This window comes from Canis lupus, chromosome 19 (genome assembly GCF_048164855.1).
Source record: "Canis lupus baileyi chromosome 19, mCanLup2.hap1, whole genome shotgun sequence".
NCBI classification, from domain to species: domain Eukaryota; kingdom Metazoa; phylum Chordata; class Mammalia; order Carnivora; family Canidae; genus Canis; species Canis lupus.
Genome location: NC_132856.1, coordinates 3,785,929 through 3,805,245, shown reverse-complemented (window position 1 = coordinate 3,805,245; position 19,317 = coordinate 3,785,929). Strand labels below are relative to the sequence as shown.

Below are 19,317 nucleotides of genomic sequence, written 5' to 3'. Positions count from 1 at the left end.
TCCCATAACATTAGTTGAGCAGTATGTGGACAACACTTAAATGCTTTCATCACCCCATTTAATCCTCATGGTAACGGTGTGAGGGATAAAATCGGCATTTTAGAGATGGGGATACTGAGGCACAGAGAGGCTAAACAACTGCTAAAGTGTCACATGTGAAATAAATGGCAGAATCAAGCCCTGTTCCAGAGCTGTGTCCTTCCCACTATGCTGGACATCCCAAGGATGACCTCCATCATCCGTCCTGAGGGAATGACTACTATGTTGGATGTTACCACTGCTCCTTTGAATCATAACAAAATAAGATGGAGCCCAATGCCCCCACCCCCCGAGACAGGGATGGGTGCTCCGCTCTACCCCCTCCTGCCTCTATTTCGCTGTTACCTTCACATAGGTCACTGGTCCTATACCCTCTTCACAGGGTTTGTCAAATCGACATACCACCTAAGTAATTATTTCTCAAGGTTTTTCCTTTAAAACAATTTACATTCTTACTTAAAACCACTTATTGAAAAATATGATTCTATATTACTATCTAAATGGAAAACCAGTATCATTTGCCACAAAGAAAAGATATAGGAGAAGCCCTCTCACCACCAGCCACTGACAAGGACAGCCATTGGCCAACGACCTACACTCTCCCTTGCTTATAAAACCTGTGCCTAGTGTACACCAAATGCCCACACCCGGGAGACGGCTTAAGGCTTGCAGCCACACTTGAGAGTCTAGTACACACAGGTTTGCCTTCACCAACTGACCTTTAAGCTGAACAAGAGGTACAGTGGTTATGGCACAAACATGGTAATGCCAGTTGTTTACTTTAATTCAATTTAGTATCACAAAACAACAGCATGAAAATAGGGGTGTCTATGAGAACTAAGTTGTATTATATAGAAAGATCCAATATAGGTGAATCTCTTTAAAATCTGGTGATAAATTAGGAAGAAACAAGAAAATCATAAGACTTCAGGGGGTGAGGCGCCTGGGTGGCTCAGTTGGTTAAGCCTCCAACTCTTGGTTTCTGCTCAGGTCATGATCTCAGGGCTGTGGGATGGAGCTCCACATTGGCCTCCGTGTTCAGCTGGGAATCTGTTTATAGATTCTCTCCCTCTGCCCCTCTCCCTGCTTGCTTACTCACTCTCTCTCTAAATTTATTTATTTATAAATCTTAAAAAAAAAATACAGACTTTAGGGGAGGTTCTCTGAGAGAGAAAACCTCTGCAAATGGCTTCGGTTCTGTTGTGTCTGAGCATCAGATGGCTTCCCCCAGCCAGGGTACCTGCCACAGGAGCTCGTGACCTTGTTACCGCTGTCACTTGCTGGAAATGATCTGCCTGGCCCATCTTCTCAGAGGTTTTCTCTGGGAAATTGAACTGGAGAACACCTCTCACACGCTGGTGGAACTATCCTAACTTGTAAGATGCTACCAAGAGAAGCTCTCGCGCTTGCTCTCTCTCTCTCTCTCTCTCTCTCTCTCTCACACACACACACACACACACACACACACACACACACACACACGCATTCCGCACCTGGATAGAAAAAAAGCCAAAATGACAACCACAGCTGCCTAAGGTCCTGCAGCTGGGACTCCAATTACAACTTTTTAATACTGGCAAAGCAACAAATCCTAGAGCTTTTTTTTTTTCTTTAATTTCTTTTTATTGGAGTTCGATTTGCCAACATATAGCATAACACCCAGTGCTCATCCCATCAAGTGCCCCCCTCAGTGCCCATCACCCAGTCACCCCAACCCCCCGGCCCACCTCCCTTTCCACCACCCCTTGTTCATTTCCCAGAGTTAGGAGTCTCTCATGTTCTGTCACCCTCTCTGATATTTCCCACATCCTAGAGCTTTTAAAACATAAATTCTGAACAATCAGAATATAGCTTCTTTACTGAATTCAGACCAAAAGAATTAATGATAACATATGAATCAGGAGTGCTAATTTGTGTAAAATTGAAATTAGAGGTGATACAGAAATCACACATGCCTAAACAAAACAGTAAGAAGAGGAGGAGATAAGCCTGAATTCAGAACATGAAACTGCTCACAAAGCCAAGATGCCCCAGATGAACCTGGATCAACTGTCCACAGTGTAGTGCTGAAGAGGAAGAGGAGGCACAATGCTGAGAATCTTCTGTATTCCCCCCAGAGCAACTTATGTTATTGATACTATTTACTAAGTATGCATGTATGTGCAGTAAGTTAAAATATTACGTAAGGTCTGAATATCTCCTTTTTTATAATTCTTGCTTTAAGCAACTTTGGATTAATCAACCATAGTTCCAGTCACAGGACAAGAAATCTACTACTTTAGTTACAAAAATAAACACGAAGAAAGCAAAAGAAGGCTAGTTAAGTCCTAGCTAAATACTATTTCCTACCGAAGGCTCTGAGCCTGGTTAAAAAGTTAGGGAAATTCTAAAGACATGGTAGGACCAAGCAGACACTTTTTTCTGAACTTAACAGAAAAGATTTAAAGATAATTGAAAATGAATTAACTCTCTCAGATAACCCCAGGCATTTTTCCCAATTTTTTATAGTGGTAAAATACACACAACAAAAAAATTACCATAATAACCATATTTAAGCGTACAGCTCAGTGGTATAAAATACATTCATAATGTTGTGCAGCCATCACCACCAACCAACTCCAGAGTTCATTTTTTTTTTTTTTAAAGATCTATTTAGAGAGAGTGCAGCAGGGAGGGGCAGAGGGAGAGGGACAGAATCTCAAGCAGGCTCCCCACTGAGCACAGAGCCCAACACGGAGCTCCTTCTCATGACCCTGAGATCATGTCCTGAGCCGAAATCAAGAGCTTGGACGCTTAACCAACTGAGCCACCCAGGCGCCCCAGAGCTCTCTCTTTTTTTTTTTTTTTTTTAATAAAACTAAAATTCCACACCCCTTAAACAGCAACTCCCCATTCCCCCCACCCCTTAGCCCCTGGCAAAACTACTCTGAATCTATGATTTTGACAACTCTAAATATCTCCTATCAATGGAATCATCCAGTATTAGTCTTCTTATGACTGCCTTACTTCAAATAGCAAAATGTCCTCGAGGTTCATTTATGTTGTAGCATGTATCAGAATTTCCTTCATTTTTAAGGCTAAATAAAATTCCATGGAGAATGTATATAATACATGTACCTCATTTTGCTTATTCATTCATCCATCAGTGGCACCTGGTTGCTTCCACCTTTTGACTATCATGAATAATGTTATTATGAATACAGGTGTACAAATATATTTTGGGGACTCTGCTTTCAATTCTTTTTGATATATGCCCAGAAGTAGAATTGCTGCATGGTAATTCTATATTTAAATTTTTATAAGTTTTTATTTAAATTCCATTTCAACTATTTAATTCTTTGAGGAACCTCCATACCATTATCCATGTCAGCTATACAATTTTACATTCCCACCAACACTGCATAATGGTTCCAATTATCCACATTTTGTCAACGTTTTCTTGTTTTTTGACAACAGCCACCCAAATGGATATGAGGCAGTATCAATCCATTAAGCTGCCTTTTTACTCTGTTGATACTATCTTTTGATGCATAAATTCTAAAAATTTTCTTCTGAAAGTTTCAGGTCTTACATTTCATTCTTTGATTCCTTTTGAGCTAATGTTTGTATATGATGTTAGATAAGGGCCTACCTTCATCATTTTGCATGGATATCCATCCAGTTTTCCCAGCAGCATTTGTTGAATGACTGTTCTTCTCCTGTTGAATGGTCTTGGCCTCCTTGTCAAAATGCATCTGACCATATATGCAAGGGTTTATTTCTGGGCTCTATTTTATTCCATTGGTGTATACATGTCTGTCTTTATGCTAGTACCATACTGCTTTGATTACTGTAGTAATATTTGATATCACGAGTATGAACTCTCCAGTTTTGTTGATCTTTTCCAAGAATGTTTCGGCTAGGGGCGCCTGGGTGGCTCAGTGGTTGAGTGTCTGCTTTGGCTCAGGCTGTAATTCCAGGGTCCTGGGATCAAGTCCTGCATCGGGCTCCTTGTGCCTATGTCTCTGCCTCTCTCTGTATGAATCTCATGAATAAATAAATTATATATATATATTTTTTTTAATTTTTATTTAATTAAGATAGTCACAGAGAGAGAGAGAGAGAAGCAGAGACACAGGCAGAGGGAGAAGCAGGCTCCCATGCACCGGGAGCCCGACGTGGGATTCGATCCCGGGTCTCCAGGATCGCGCCCTGGGCCAAAGGCAGGCGCCAAACCGCTGCGCCACCCAGGGATCCCTATATATATTTTTTTTAAATGTTTCAGCTATTTGGGGAACTTTCAGACTCCATATGAATTTCAGTATGGGTTATTCTATCTTGGTAAAAAGAATGTGACTGGGATCTTGATAGGGATTATGTTGAATCTGTAAATTGCTTGGAGATAGTACTGACATGTTAATAGTATTAAGTCTTCCAATCCATGAACATGAGATGTGCTTCCCACTTATTTATGTCTTTTTAAACTTCTTTCAGCAATGTTTCATAGTTTTCATTATACAAGTTTTTACCTCCTTGGTTAAGTTGATTCCTAGGTATTTTATTCTTTTTGATGCTACTATAAGTGGAATTCTTTTCATAATTTATTTTTCAGACTGTTCATTATTAGAGTATAAAAATGCAACTGATTTTTGCATATAGGCCTTGTATCCTGCTACTTTGCTAAATTCATTCATAAGCCCTAATAGGTTTTTGTAGAATATATGCAGTTTTCTACATATATGAACATATCATCAATGAAGAGGTCATTTTGCTTTTTCCTTTCCAACCTGGATGCTTTTATTTCTTTTTCCTGTCTAATTATTCTGGCTAGAACTTACAGTACTATCTTGAATAAAAGTGGCAAAGGTAGTAATGCTTGTCTTGTTCCTGATCTTAAAGGAAAAAATCTTAGTCTTTCACCATTGCATATGATGTTTGCTATGGATTTTTAATGTATGGCTTTTATTACATTGATGTAATTTTTAATTTCCTTCCCTTCCTAGTCTGTTGAATGTTTTTATCATGAAAAGGTGTTGAATGTTGTCAAATGCTTTTTTTGCATCAATTGAGATGATCATGTAGTGTATTACATTAAATGATTTTTGTATGTTGAGCCATCCTTGCATTCCAGAAATAAATCCCATTTAGTTGCAGTGTATAAATCTTTTAATATGCTGCTAAATTCAGTTTTTTTTTACATTCTGCTGAGGATTTTTACATTAATATTCATAAGGGGATTTGGGTCCTAAGTTTTCTTTCCTTGTAGTATCTCTGTCTGGCTTTGGTATCAAGGTAATGCTGGCCTCACAGGATGAGTCAGAAAGTGTTCTCTCCTCTTCAATTTGTTTGGAAAATTTTAAGAAGAGTTGGTGTTAGTTCTTCTTTAAATGTTAGAATTCACCAATCAGTCAGGGCCACGGCTTTTCTTTACTAGGAGGTTTTTGAGTACTGATTTAATCCTAATAGTTTTAAGTGTAGAGATTGTCAGTATACTTGTGATTTAGTCCTCATAGGTTTTGTTTTTCTAAGATTTTGTCTGTTTTATCTAGGTTACTCAGTTTGTACAACTGTTCATAATACTCTCTCATACCCCTTTTAATGTCTATATAATTAGTAGTAATGTCCTCATTTTCATTTCTGATTTTAATAATCTGAGCCTTCTCACTTTTCTTTTTAGTCCACCTAGCTAACATTTTGTCAATTTTGTTGATCTTTCTCAAAACCAATTTCTGATTTCCCTGATTTTCTCTATTGTTTTTCTTTCTCTGTCTCATTTTTCTCTTCTCTAATCTTTATTATTAACTTCCCTATGCTATATTTAAATTTAGTTTGCTCTTTTTCTAGTTTAAGTTGTAAAGTTAGGTGTTGATTTCATATCATTCTTATTTTTTAATGTAAGAATTTAGAACTACAAAATTTTCCCGTAGCACTGCTTTCATGCATCCCATAAATTTGGTACATTGTGTTTTGTGGTTTTTTAAAGATTTTTATTTATTTATTCATGAAAGACACAGAGAGAGGCAGAGACAAAGGCAGAGGGAGAAGCAGGCTCCATGCAAGGAGTCCAATGTGGGACTCGATCCCAGAACCCCAGGATCATGCCCTGAGCCAAAGGCAAATGCTCAACCACTGAGCCACCCAGGTGTCCCTATGTTTTGGTTATTATTCATCTCTAAGTATTTCTAATTTCCCTTATGATTTCATTGTTGATCCATTGGTTGTTTAAGTATGTTAATTTCCACAGATTTGTGAATTTTCCCATCTTACTTTTGTTATTGATTTTTAACTTCATCTTGTTGTGGTCAGAAAAGATATTTTGTATGATATCTACCTTTTAAATCTACTGAGACTTAATTTATGGCTTAACATATGGTCTATCCTGGAAAATGTCCCATGTGCATGTCGGAAAAATATGTATGCTGTAGTTGTTGGATCAAGTGTTCTGTATATGCCTGTTAGGCTAATTGATTTATTGCATTAAGTCCTCTATTTCCTTCCTTATCTTCTATCTGGTTAATCTATCCATTATTGTGAGTGTGATATTGAAATCTGTAACTGTTATTCTGGAAATATTTCTACCAACAATTCTGTCAGTTTTTGCCTTATGTATTTTGATGGTCTGTCATTAGGCATATAAATGTTTATAATTGCTATATCTTCTTGCTGTTTTGGACCTTTTATTAATATATAGCATCCTTGTCTCTTGTAATATTTTTTGCTTAAAATCTATTTTGCCTCATATTAGTCATCCCTGTTCTCTTCTGATTATTATTTACATGGAATATTCTTTTCCGTCCTTTCACTTTCCATCTATTTATGTCTTTGGATCTAAAGTGAGCCTCTGATAGAGCACATATAGTTGGACCATGTGTTTTTGTCGATTCTACTAATCTCTGTCCTTCAATTGGTGAGCTTAATCCATTTACATTTAAAGAAATTACTAATAAGGACAGACTTACTTCTGTCATTATGCTATTTGTTTTCCATACACCTTATAGTTTTTCTGACTCTTATTTCTTGCATTATTGTCTTTTTTGTTTTGGGGCGGCTTGGTAGTGAAACAGTTAATTTTCTTTCTCTTTTTTGGGGGAAAGGGTTTGTATTCTATTGCTATTTTCTTTGTGGCTAACAAGGAGATTTAGCATCCTAAATTTATAATATTCTAGTGTGAATTTATACCAGGTTAACTTCAGTAACAGACAAAAATTCCATTTCTATACAGCTCCGATCCCAATCCTTTTCTGTTGTTCATGTCAAAAAATTACAACTTTATTCACTGTGTCCCCAAAACCATAAACTAATATTCTTTTAAATACATTAGTCTCTTTATAAGGGAAAGGAGGGAAACTAAGTGAAGCTGTGACTAATATTCCTTTCTTCATCTTCCTCAAGACCTTTGGCCATTCCTTTACATTTCCCCACTCTGGTACCCAAATGGGAAGCAGGACAAAGGACCCAGTCCAAGAAGAGGCAACAGAAGACAAGAGTCCAAGAAAAAAATCTACTGCTACCTGGTATCCCTGCCATGTTTAAAGGAACCCCCTGTCTGACTCCCTATCCCCTAGCTTCCCTTCACCAACTCCTCCAGTGTCACCTCTGGACCTATGTCCACTGCTTTTCTATATTACCACATTTCTCTTCTCTTAGGGTCAGGGGAAACCCTTCTTCTTGACACCTCTCCCCCACTTTCGATCAATCCTCAATTTCTCCTCCCACTCACATTTCAAACTGAATACCACTTCTGCTTCATGCTTGATTTCCTCACATCACTTCTGTATCCTCTTTCAAGCTCAGGGACATTTATTAAATCATCTCCTCTCTGCTGGCCTCCATGAAGGTTGCCCAACAAACAAAAGGCTCTCAAACCATTGGGACACCAACTGAGAGTACCAACTCTAACTCTAACAGGAATGGGGAAAAGGTCACGGAAAAGAACTAAGCTCCTAAAGGTCAACAGCAATTCTCCAGTGGTCAAGTCAATGTTCTTCCTTCAGAGTCTCCCCCAGTCTGACCATCAGCTAGCTGGCTCCCCACCCTCTTGACCCACAACCCCAACCCTTTATTCCCATGGCCCTCCATCAAGGGCCTCTACTTCCCCAAAAGGCCCTTCTCTCTTCCCTATCTACTGCAGTCTCTCCCAAGAGCACCTTGAGAGTCAAGCTCTTTTCCCCCTGGACTGCTGTCCTCCAGGAGCTCCCTACACTCTGATGACCTGTGCCAAGGCTCCTCTCTGGATGGTTTCTATATCTGTGTCTTCAGACAAGGCCCCTTTCTGGTATTGTAGTCATGTACCATCATCTGCCAGCAAGCACTTTCCCAATATTTGCTCCCTGGTTTCTGATCATGGAACAACACTTCCTTGGACTCTGAAGTCACCATCAGAGTCACCATTGTCTTCCTCAGTCACTACATTTGATCAGTTCTTCTCTTAGGATCTGGCTCCAATCCATTCCCTGATTTTCATTCTCAACACGCTCCACCCTGGATCAGGCCCTTACCATCCCAAGTCACCTACACACCAAGGTCTGTGCAGGCCCTCCCTATATCAGGACTGACCATGGCTATGATGACCTTCCAGTAACACAACTCTGAGGTATCAGCCTTTTCCTTGACACACTTTCAGGGACTCCATGACTATTCCAGGATGAACCCCAGCATCCAGGCTGGTCCACAAGGCCCTCTATGGTCTGCCCCAGCCTCCTCACACTGCCTTAAAGTGTGAGGAACCCCCTGGAAACACAGGTAAAAACTCAAGCTCCTGCCTAGTGCCAACCTCTATCCTACTGTTGCCCCCACTTCCCTCCCTTTCACTGTCTATCCAAACCTAACCCTGGTGACAGGTAACCTGAGACAAGGCATGGAGAATGGGATTTTGAGCAAGAAGCCTAAGACCCTAGAACTAATTTCCAATCCACAGCTGAGTTGTCATTCCACCTCACTCAGCCTCCACTTCCCTGTCCTACAGGAAACAGCATGACCTGCATTGCAGGATTGTCTTCTACACCAAAAAAGTTAATGTGTGGTAAGCATGGCAGGAGTCTAGAAACAGTGCTTAGAACGAGGGCAGCCACTAGCTGTCTGCATCCCTTCTGAGTGGTCAGTGCCCTGAGCTAGATCACATATTTTGAACCTCACTGCTGCTTGATTATCACTTGTTCTTCTAAAACCAATTTGAGGGACACCTAGGTGGTTCAGTTGGTTAAGTGTCCAACTCTTGATTTTAGCTCAGGTCATGATCTTATTAGGGTGGTGGGATCAAGCTCTGCATTGGGTTCCATGCTGGGTGTGGAGACTGCTTACGATTTTCTCCTGCCCTTTCCCTCAGTACCCCCCTCCACTAGCGCATACTCTTCTCTCTATATAAAAAAATAAAATTAAATAAATAAAACCAAGTCAAATTCCTGACTCCCAGGCAAGAAGCCAGTTCACCTTCTCAGAAGCTCCCATGCTACTCTGAGGAAGCTAAGTCAGCGCTTCTCTTGAACTGCTAGGTAAATCTCCCACTGTTATTTCTCCAGCAGTTGGTCTTTTCTGACCAAGTATATGTATGGTAGGTACACTCCTTAGAATGTGGGGGGCTTGGCTCAGTTGGTCCTTGATTCCATGCCACACTGCTCCTGGCCTGCCTAAGCAGGCAAGCCCATTTAAAAAAAAAAAAAATCAGGTTTTTGGGGGTTGTTTTTTTGCTTTTTTTAGGAAGAAAGGAGTAACTCTGACAAGTTGGAGTTCCCTAAAGAGCAAGTTAAACAATCTCAGGAGCCACTGGCTGCCCAAAGGTCAGTGTGACAAAATGATACAAGTTCGCAGAAAGATTCCAAATTAGGCCTGTGACATACTTACCAATCAACTCCAAAGCAGCTCAGACAGACCATGCTGCCCCTGCAGAAGTGGCAGGACTGAGATATTTGCCTTCGGAAGGCCAATGCCCAGAGATAAAGGAAAGACTTTGGAGAGGGAAGGAGGGAGAAAAAAACATGAAAAAGAAAGGAAGAGTGAGAGAAGAAATAAAACACTAAGGAAGAGAGACAGAGGAGGCAAGAAACACAAGAGAAAAAGAAAGAAGCAAAGGAAGGGAAGCTGCTCTGTGCTATAGCACCATGCTACATGCTCTTGTGTGATCTCCATACCCCATGAGAAGCGGCTCTGACCCTTATTTTCAGAGAAGCCAAGTGACTTGCCCGGGGCTACCAGGGGGCCCAGGGAGTAAGTGGCTGGTCTGTAGGAGTCCAGAGTCCAGGCCTCTCCCATGACGGAGGAGAGGAAGAGTCCATCCTCAGTCCACAGGGAAGACTCCAGCCACGGCAATCAGTGAACCGGGACCCAACCACAAGCCAGGCCCAGTACATGTGCATCATCTCTGCTTACACTCCATGAGCCTGAGGCCCAGAGGGACAGAAAAGGCTAAAAGCGTGCACTGAGAATTCCAGCGATTAACCATAAAGCTTTCGGAAATTCAATTATTTTTTATCCAAACCCTTTTGGGCAATGTATTGTAACAAAACATAAAGGCGCATTGGGCTGAGTATCTGGCCCTTTCCCAGGCTCAAGAGAAGCTGGCCTTGCTCATTTCCTGAACATGCCACACACTGAGGATTCTGGCTTCTAGAGGCAGAAGTAAAGTTCAGCAGCCCCTAAGGGGACAAGAGGCCCCTCTTGCCTTGAGTTTCAGATCCAGACTGGTGTCTGGGTTCTAGGAGCACAAGAGACTCCAACCAGAGATGTCAGGAAGAGCCCTGTGCCCAGCCCCACAGCTCAGCAGTGCAGGCAGGAGCTGACTTGGAGCACATTCAAGTGCTTCTCCTGTTCCCAGCACCCACCACCTCCTCCAGACTCCCCTCACAGCTGTGGTATATCATGGTTCCAACCAAGCCCAGACATGCTGACTGTGCATGCAGGCTGACCTTCGACAATACACAAAAACGATCTAAGATAAGTTTAAAAACAAAAGTGTGTGTGTGTGTGTGTGTGTGTATAATTTGTGTAAAAGACATAAACAAAAAGAGTACAAGTTTCTCCACTCTCTGAAAGTAGGCTATTCCTACGAAACCTTCTGTAAAGCAAAATGGGATAAAGTGAAAAAGCAATTAACTTTCATTTATATGGAAAAATGAGTGTTTCCAGGCCCAAAAAATAACCTCTCCTAGGCTTTTCTGATACCTTAAGACACATCTACTAAGAGATGCACAAAATAAATCGACACAAAGCACAGATTGCTCACAGACACAGCTCAAAGTGATGGTGGCTTGATGTTGAGATGCTGAGTGTAGTTCCTGGGAAGGAGCTTGGACGTGCCACTCTCACTGCTTGGGGTATGCGCAGCACTCCCTTGCTGCAAAGCTGATGCTGTACACTATTGTTGCTTTTCACCTTTTTTCATAAAAACAAAAATCCTTTCTGGATTTCCTTCAGTTAGCAAAAAAAAAAAAAAAAAAAAAAAACAACAACAAGTACTAATAAGGTAGGTCTTTCATAAAAGCAAAGTGGTGTAATGCAAAATTTGAAAAGTAGGGGATGCTGGTGTAAGTTTTTGGCTTGGAATAGTGAAATTCAAATAGTAAAATTCAATCCCTTCCCCCAGGGAAACTGTATATGGGAGATCCCTGGTACAGTGAAGTTCAGCAGCCCCTAAGGGGATCCCTGGTACAGTGCCAAGCACATAGTAAGTACTCTACACCTTACAGCTGTGATTGCTAAGAACCTACTATGTGCCACCAAACAATCCCTTATAACAAATGCTGTGAGGCTAAACTTATCAGCTCCGATTTTAAAAAAGAAATGCCAACTTGAAAGATAAAGTGAGTTGCCCAAGACCACACAGCTAGTCAGCCACAAAGCTACTTTGAAATGCACACCTTGTAAATCAACTGGGCAACAGCCCAAGTCACTTGAGATTTGGCATTCCACCCAATCCCAGAGAGGGAGGCAGGGCCAAGGGAGCCCAGGGTGGGTTCTCAGCAGATGGCCTTGGCTAAAACTGAAACAAGGAAAGAGAAAGTGTTTAAAAAGCAGGAGGAAACACAGAGGGAGTCTGAGAGAAAGACACATCAAGGATGCTGTCAGATGATAACATTTAGTGGGAAAATAAACAGAAAAGCCTAGAACACAGAACAGTGTCAATGTTGTGATAACAACTACCTCAAATTATGTACATGTGGGAAGACTGACAGGGATCCTAGGGAGAGAAAACTTTAATTTGATGTACTAAGGAGATTGTAGGTACATTTTTATCTTCTATTTTGATTTCTGTTAACATCGATAAATGCTTATGCAAGAGTAATTTTAAATGCTTTTAGAGATCAAGAAATCACAAAGAAAAACAATCAAAGAGTTTGACTACACAAAAATTAGAAAATTCTGCATGTCAAAAAAGCGACTAAAATGGAAAGACAACCAAAAAATGCTGAAGACTTATTTGTAGCAAACACGATAGGCAAAGGGTTAATTAATAACAACATCTTTGTTAATATTAAACACTCCTGAAAATCAAAAAGAAAACATTAAAATCGCAAGAGGTAAATAGACAAAATGTATGGGCCTAATTCAAACACACAAAAGCACAAGTGTTTAATATAACTACACCTAAGAAAAAATGTTTAATGTCCCCAGAATCACATATTAAAACAAGAGTAACATACCATTTCTATCCTACCAAGTTTCAAATATATTTTAATATTGGAAACCAAAGGTAGCTGCAAATATCTGTGTAAATAGTGCAAACCCTTTTGGAAAAGAATAGGGCAGTCAGTATACAACAACAGATTTAGAAGGACTTGTGCCCTTAGGTCCAGTAATTGGACACCTGGAAATGTCTCAGAAGGAAAAAACCTGAAAATACAGAAAATATTTAAGGATGGTTGAAGATGTTCACCCCAGGGATGTTTATCTGCAAGAAGGAAAACCCATGCCAATCTAAAGGGCCTACAGTGGAGTGATGGTTACATGAAGAAATGCTATACAAAATGTTAAATAATGAAATCAGAAATAAAAAATGCATAGTTCATTATTACAACTATATGTTTAAAAGGGAGAACTGAATTCAGCAAAGTCCCAGGGTACAAGAGCAACACACAGAAATCAGTTGTGTTTCTGTACTCCAACAAAAACTAATCTGAAAAGGAAATTAAGAAAGCAGTTCCATTTATAATGGCTTTTAAAAGAATAAATCCAACCAAGTTGAAAGACCTGTATAATGAAAACTACAAAACACTGATTAGAAAAATTAAAGAAGATCTAAGCAAATGGAAAGGCATCGTGTTCTACCTAACACTGTTTAGATTTTCATACTACCCAAAGTGATCTACAGATTCAATGCAATCCCTATTAAAATTCCAACAACGATTTTTTGCAGACATGGAAAAGCAGATCCTCTAATTCATATAGGAATTACAAGGGGCCTCAACTAGCCAAAAAAAAAAAAAATACATATATATATATATATATATATATATATATATATATATATATATATATATGAAAAGCAACATAAAGCTGGAGGACATGACATCCTAACTTTGAAACTTACTACAAATGTAAACAAAGCAGTGTGATATTGGCATAAGGGCAGATACACAGACCTATGGAACAGAACAGAGAACCCAGAAATAAACCCATACACATATCAATTGATTTTTGACAAGGGTAAAAGGGGAGAAAAGTCAATCCTTTCAACAAATGGTGCTGGGAAAACGGGATATCCACGTGCAAATGATGAAGTTGGGCTCTTAACTTACATCACATATAAACTTATACTATATATAAAAATTTCCATATATGGAAATAGATGAAAGACCTAAGCTTAAGAGCTAATATAAAATTCTTAGGAAAAAAAATGAGGAATATCTTCATGACATTGGAATTGGCAACAATATCATGGATACAACACCAAAAACACAGGCAACAAAAGAAAAAATAAATATATTGGATTTTATCAAAGTTAAAAACTTGTGTGCCTCCAAGGACACTATGAAGAAAGTAAAAAGTCAACTTAAAGAATAAAAGAAAACATTTGCAAATCATATATTTGACAAGGGATTGATATCCTGAATATATAAAGAACCCCTACAATTTAACAATAACAACAAAACAACAAAAACCCATCAAAACACGGGCAAAGGACCTAAACAGACATTTCTCCAAAGAAGATATCTAAAAGGCCAACTGGTACATGGCAAGATGCTCGACATCACTTGCATTAAGAAAATGCAAGTAAAACCACAAAAAGATACGACTTCATATGTGTTAGAATAGCCATCACCAAAAAGATCAAAGGTTAACAAATGCTGGTGTAGATGTGGAGAAAGGGGAATCTGTGTGCATTGTGGGTGCGAATATAAACTGTTGTAGTTGAAAACAGTATGGAGGAGCCTCAAAAAATTAAAAATAGAACTACCATATGATCCACTTCTGGGAATATATCCAAAGGAAATGAAAACACTAACTTGAAAAGACATCTGCACCCTCATGTTCACTGCAGCATTATTTATAATAGCCAAGACATGGAAACAGCCTAAATGTCCATCAATGGATGGATAAAGAAGTTGTGGAATATCATTCATCCATAAAAAACAAGGAAATCCTACCATTTGCTACAACACAGATGAATCTTAAAGGCATTATGCTAAGTGAAATAAGTCAGACAAAGAAAGACAAATAATGTGTGATTTCAACTTATCTGCAGAATCTAAAAAAAAACAAAACCAAAAACACTAAAAACAAAACTCAGAGAGATGTGTGGTCCCCAGAGGCAAAGGGTTGGGGGAGCAAGAATTAGAGGTGGTCAAAAGGAACAAACTTACAGTTAGTTATAAGATAAGTAAGTCCTAAGGACATGAGGTACAATGTGATGACTGTAGCTCACACTACCACATGATACACAAGAAAGGTATTGAGAGTAGGTCCTAGGAGTTCTCATCACAAGAACATTTTTTCCCTTCTTTTATATTTATTGTATTTTTATGGGAAGATGGATGTTAGCTAAACCTATTGTGATAATCACTTCATAATATATGTAAATCAAACCATCACGGTGTCACACCTTAAACTTATATATTCATATATGTCAATTATTTCTCAATAAATCTCAGGGGGAAAACCAGCAAAAAGAAGGTCGGGGAAGTCACAATGAGATACCACTTCCTACCCACTAGTATAACTATTAAAGAAAAAAGGAAAATGATGATGTTTGGCAAGGATGTGGAGAAACTGGAATGCTAACACACTGCTGGTGGAAATGTAAAATGGCCCAGCCACTGTGGAAAATAGTTTAGTGATTCCTCAAAAAGCTAAACATAAAACTACCACATGACCCAGTGATTCCACTCTTAGGTACAGACCCAAAGGAACTGAAAGCAGAGACTGGGATAGATATCTGTACACCTGTTCAGATAGCATTATTCACAATAACCTAAAGGAAACAAGAACACCATACACATAACAGAACACCATTCTACTTTAAAGGAGTGACATTTCAACACGTGCTGCAACATGGATGGGCCCTGAAAGCATTAGACTAAGGGAAATAAGCCAGACATAGAAAGCCAAATACAAGATTCCATTTATAAGGTACCTGGAATAGGCAAAGTCAAAGAATCAGAAAGCAGAATAAAGGCTGCTGAGGGTGCAGGAGGAGGGGCGAGGAGGGAAGGGGGAGTTCTGGTTTAATGGGTACAGAAATTATGTTGGGGACGCTGAAAAAGTTTTAGGCAGAGACAATGGTGATGGGTACACAGCTTTGTGAATGTATTTAATGCCAGTGAATTGTATATTTGCAAATGGGTAAAATAATAAATATTATGTCATGCAGATTTTACTACAATCAGAATAATGTGGAGGAAAAAAGTGGGGGGAGGGGGTTATATGAAACAATGAAAAGATAGGAATGAAATAAACCTAAAATGTCAGCAGCTATTCTGAGAAAAGAAATCTCTGGATGGCTTTCCTCTTTCTTTTAATCATTTTTCTCTAGTTTCCAATTTTCTTTCAATTACTCTTTAGATAGGAAAAAAATAAGTTATGTTCTTAACAGGCTTCAAGTTTAGGTAGCAAGTTTCTTCACAGCTGGATCAGCATTTACAAAGGATTTACTTCACAGGGGACCATAAAGAAAGGAAATAGTCTCTTAAAATAATTCAAGTTCTCTGTCACAGAGGTGAAAGCTAACATTCTCCTCAACTTGGTCTGGGGTGGGGGGGCTGACCTGCCGCTACAGCCCATCAGGGGCCGTCCTCCTGTATGGGATACCAACCCAGAGGGCACTGAGCAAGGACAGAAGAGAGTTCAAGGAGACAAGCTCCCCTGGATGTGTGATAAAGTCCATAATTTGACCTCCAAGCAATAAATTAAAATAGGAACAGCAATTAAAAATGCAAGTGAGAATTTGTCTTAAATTTAACCAATCGAAACAGTTCATATTAATTTGCCCTTAATAGTATCCCAAGCCCTTCCCAGAAGGTCCGGTTTTTTTTTTTTTTTTTTCAGAAGGTCCTGTTTATATAGCAGATGATACTGACATTGTATTGGGTTTTTATGCAGGAGTCCAAAGGACCTGTTCTCCCCTTTCTGACAAGTAAATAAAACGGCAGGGAGATCAAATAACTCACTAAAAAGAAGATATAATTTTTTATCTTCCTTTTTACAGTCTCATATCCACTTCCGTTGGGAATAACAAAGTCTGAATTCTTATGCAACACTTATCTAAATGTGTCGATATTATCAGATTGATGAATTTTGCTAACAAAAGGCAGCGCAAGGAAATCTTTTATGACATATTTGGCCCATTCACAGGCCTGGAGCTTTAATTTAACCAACTTGAGAATTCTGAGGGAGAGCTGCAGGTGTTGGATCTGAAAAAAAAAATCATAAATGGGAAGGCATATCAATCTTTATGACGGGGAAACAAAAACACTCTTCTACTTGCTTGCCCTCCACAAGCAGGAGAAGGAGAGGTGGCAGGAGCAGGATATTGTCTCGGGCTGCATAGCAAAGAGGAAGCATCACTGTCTCCCAGTGACCGCTATTTAGTATTGATCAAAAGGCGCTGGCCCGGGGAGGAAGAGAGGAATTGATAAAACAATGAGGTTTGCCAACACTCTGTGCTCAACAAGGACATTTTCTCATTTTCTTGACCACATCAGAGTTCATTACTCCTGTGGCTGCCTGAGCAAGCGGGTGGCTTGCCACAGTCCCCACACCCCTCCTGCCCCCAAGCTGCCCAGCAGTGCTGCCACCGTTCTGCCCCCATGGACCTGTCCTCACGGACAGTAAGCAGAGTCAATCACTTGACAGTCCTGTTGCTTCTCCTGTTAAAGGTCTCCCCATGTCTGCCCCCTCTCCCTCCATAGCCTTAATGCAGACCACACTTCTCTCCGTGGGAACACCACTACACTGCCACTCCCTGTCTGTCCTCTGCTCCCCTGAGTCCCGTCACCATCACCATCACCGAGCCATGCTTCCATCTGCCTCCAGCCACTAGGGATGCGGGAACGTTTCAGCCACTTCCTTGCACTGACTCTTTAAGGACTCCCTACTTTTTGCGAGACGAAATCATAAATTCGTTGGTGTGAAATACTATGGAGATCCTTGGTGATCTCGTCTTTCCCAGTCTCCCCTCCCAACAGCAAAGTCTGCCCACCCATCCAACCAATTTTACAAGCCTCTGTGACAGAAACATCCAGTCATCCACCAAAATCAGTTTCCACCTTTCAGTAACTGAGTTGCAGCTAAGTGGAATGGTGAAGAGTTCCATCTCCTGGCCTCTCCAACACCAAGGCATGAGTGACATGAGCAGGCAGGACTGAGTCCTCCCTCCCTCACAGACCCTGTGGGAAGGGTGTGTGGCCCTTCCAGGTCCGGGCATTCCTGACACGCCAGACCCTCCTGTGAACACAGTAGTGACTACATAGACAAGGACACACCCTATAGTGGAAGGGCAGCAAGATGGAGGAAGCCTGAGTTTCTGGATGCTGTGCAGAGCAGAACTCCTCAACTGTTCACATTAGGAAACTACCTAGAAAATCAACTTCTAGTTTCCTTATGCTTCTGTATTTTTTTGTTCACTTGCAACAGCATCTTAGCCTTTACCCCTGACGTGAGCAAGTACCAGGCAAGATCCCACTTACTCGGACCTATGGCTGACACCTGCCTGCCCAATCTGTGTTAATGAAATGAAGCTTATACAAGCGGACACTCCTCTCAACAGCAAACCTACTTGGTGTTCTCCAGGGTCTTCTGCATTTTCTTGGTCATCTTATCAATCACTGCCTGTCTCTTTCCTTCAGCTAAGAGGTCTATTTTGTTCAGCACCACGACCAGCTTCTGGCAGGCAATCTGCCCAATTACAAGGCACTCGGCTGACTGGGTCTGCATCCCTTTGGTCACATCGATGACCAACATCATCAGATCAATGATCTGGGCCCCTGCAAAGAGAGAGCGAAGACAAGGTTAGAAAACGAAATGGGGGAGAAGACTGCAGAAAGTGGCCTGATGTCTGAGGTTAAGCAAAACCAGCCAAATTACAGCATTAAGATAGAAGTGGGTGGGGTGGGAAATGAATGACCACCATATGCCTCCTAGCCCCAGCCAAGGGGGAGGGACTCTAAACATGTGATTTCATTGAGTCCTTATGACCACCATGAGGAATGGGCATGTTACCTCATCTGGAGAGGAGGAAACTGAGGCCCATGAAATACTTAGAGCTCACCCAGGACCCCACAGCCAGCATGCAGCAGGGCTGAGGGACCCCAAAACCCACACCATTTTACTGCTTCTAATCTCTCATTTTCATTCCATCCTACCTAGGAAAAAACATCCAAGCAGTAAAAAGCTTAGTTTTAGACTTGGCAAATGCCTAGAGATTTGGCCTTGCCAAGACAGCTGACTAAAAGACTGGAAAACTAATGGGGAGGCATGGAGGTTGTCTCCTCTGTGGCTCCTGGGTCTTCTCCTCACAGTAGATGGGTTTAGTCATGATCCTCCCACCCATGACTGCATTGTATCTATTCACTTCTTTTATCCTTTCCATTCTGAATGGGAGGCTCCTGCTCTTTCAGATAGGGTAGGAGCAATCCAAGGTTCAGCTACCTCAATGCTGAATACCACATGTAAGTATGTGTGTGTGCATGTGTATATATATGTGTGCTGTGCATGTGTGCATTCCAGACATATGTATGCATGCCGAGTTGTGAGTATGCCCTAAATACACAGCCACACCTGGGCTGAACAACAGCAGAGGGACGAATTACAAAGGAGTCAATGAAAGGAAACTGCCCTGATCCATGTTAGGAAAACCAATGTTAGCCAATG

At 40.6% G+C, this 19,317-nt stretch overlaps 1 protein-coding gene across 10 annotated transcripts in view; it reads right to left on the bottom strand.

The window, feature by feature from the left end:
- The window catches only part of EEFSEC (eukaryotic elongation factor, selenocysteine-tRNA specific), a 266,019-nt gene that overhangs the window by 139,240 nt on the left and 107,462 nt on the right, over window positions 1-19,317 (bottom strand). For all 10 annotated transcript variants that reach the window (XM_072784897.1, XM_072784892.1, XM_072784900.1 and 7 more), the window contains exon 2: window positions 18,224-18,431. In XM_072784897.1, the coding sequence (XP_072640998.1) occupies window positions 18,224-18,411 (188 nt within the window). In that variant the 5' untranslated portion in view covers window positions 18,412-18,431. The remainder of the gene's footprint in view (window positions 1-18,223; window positions 18,432-19,317) is intronic.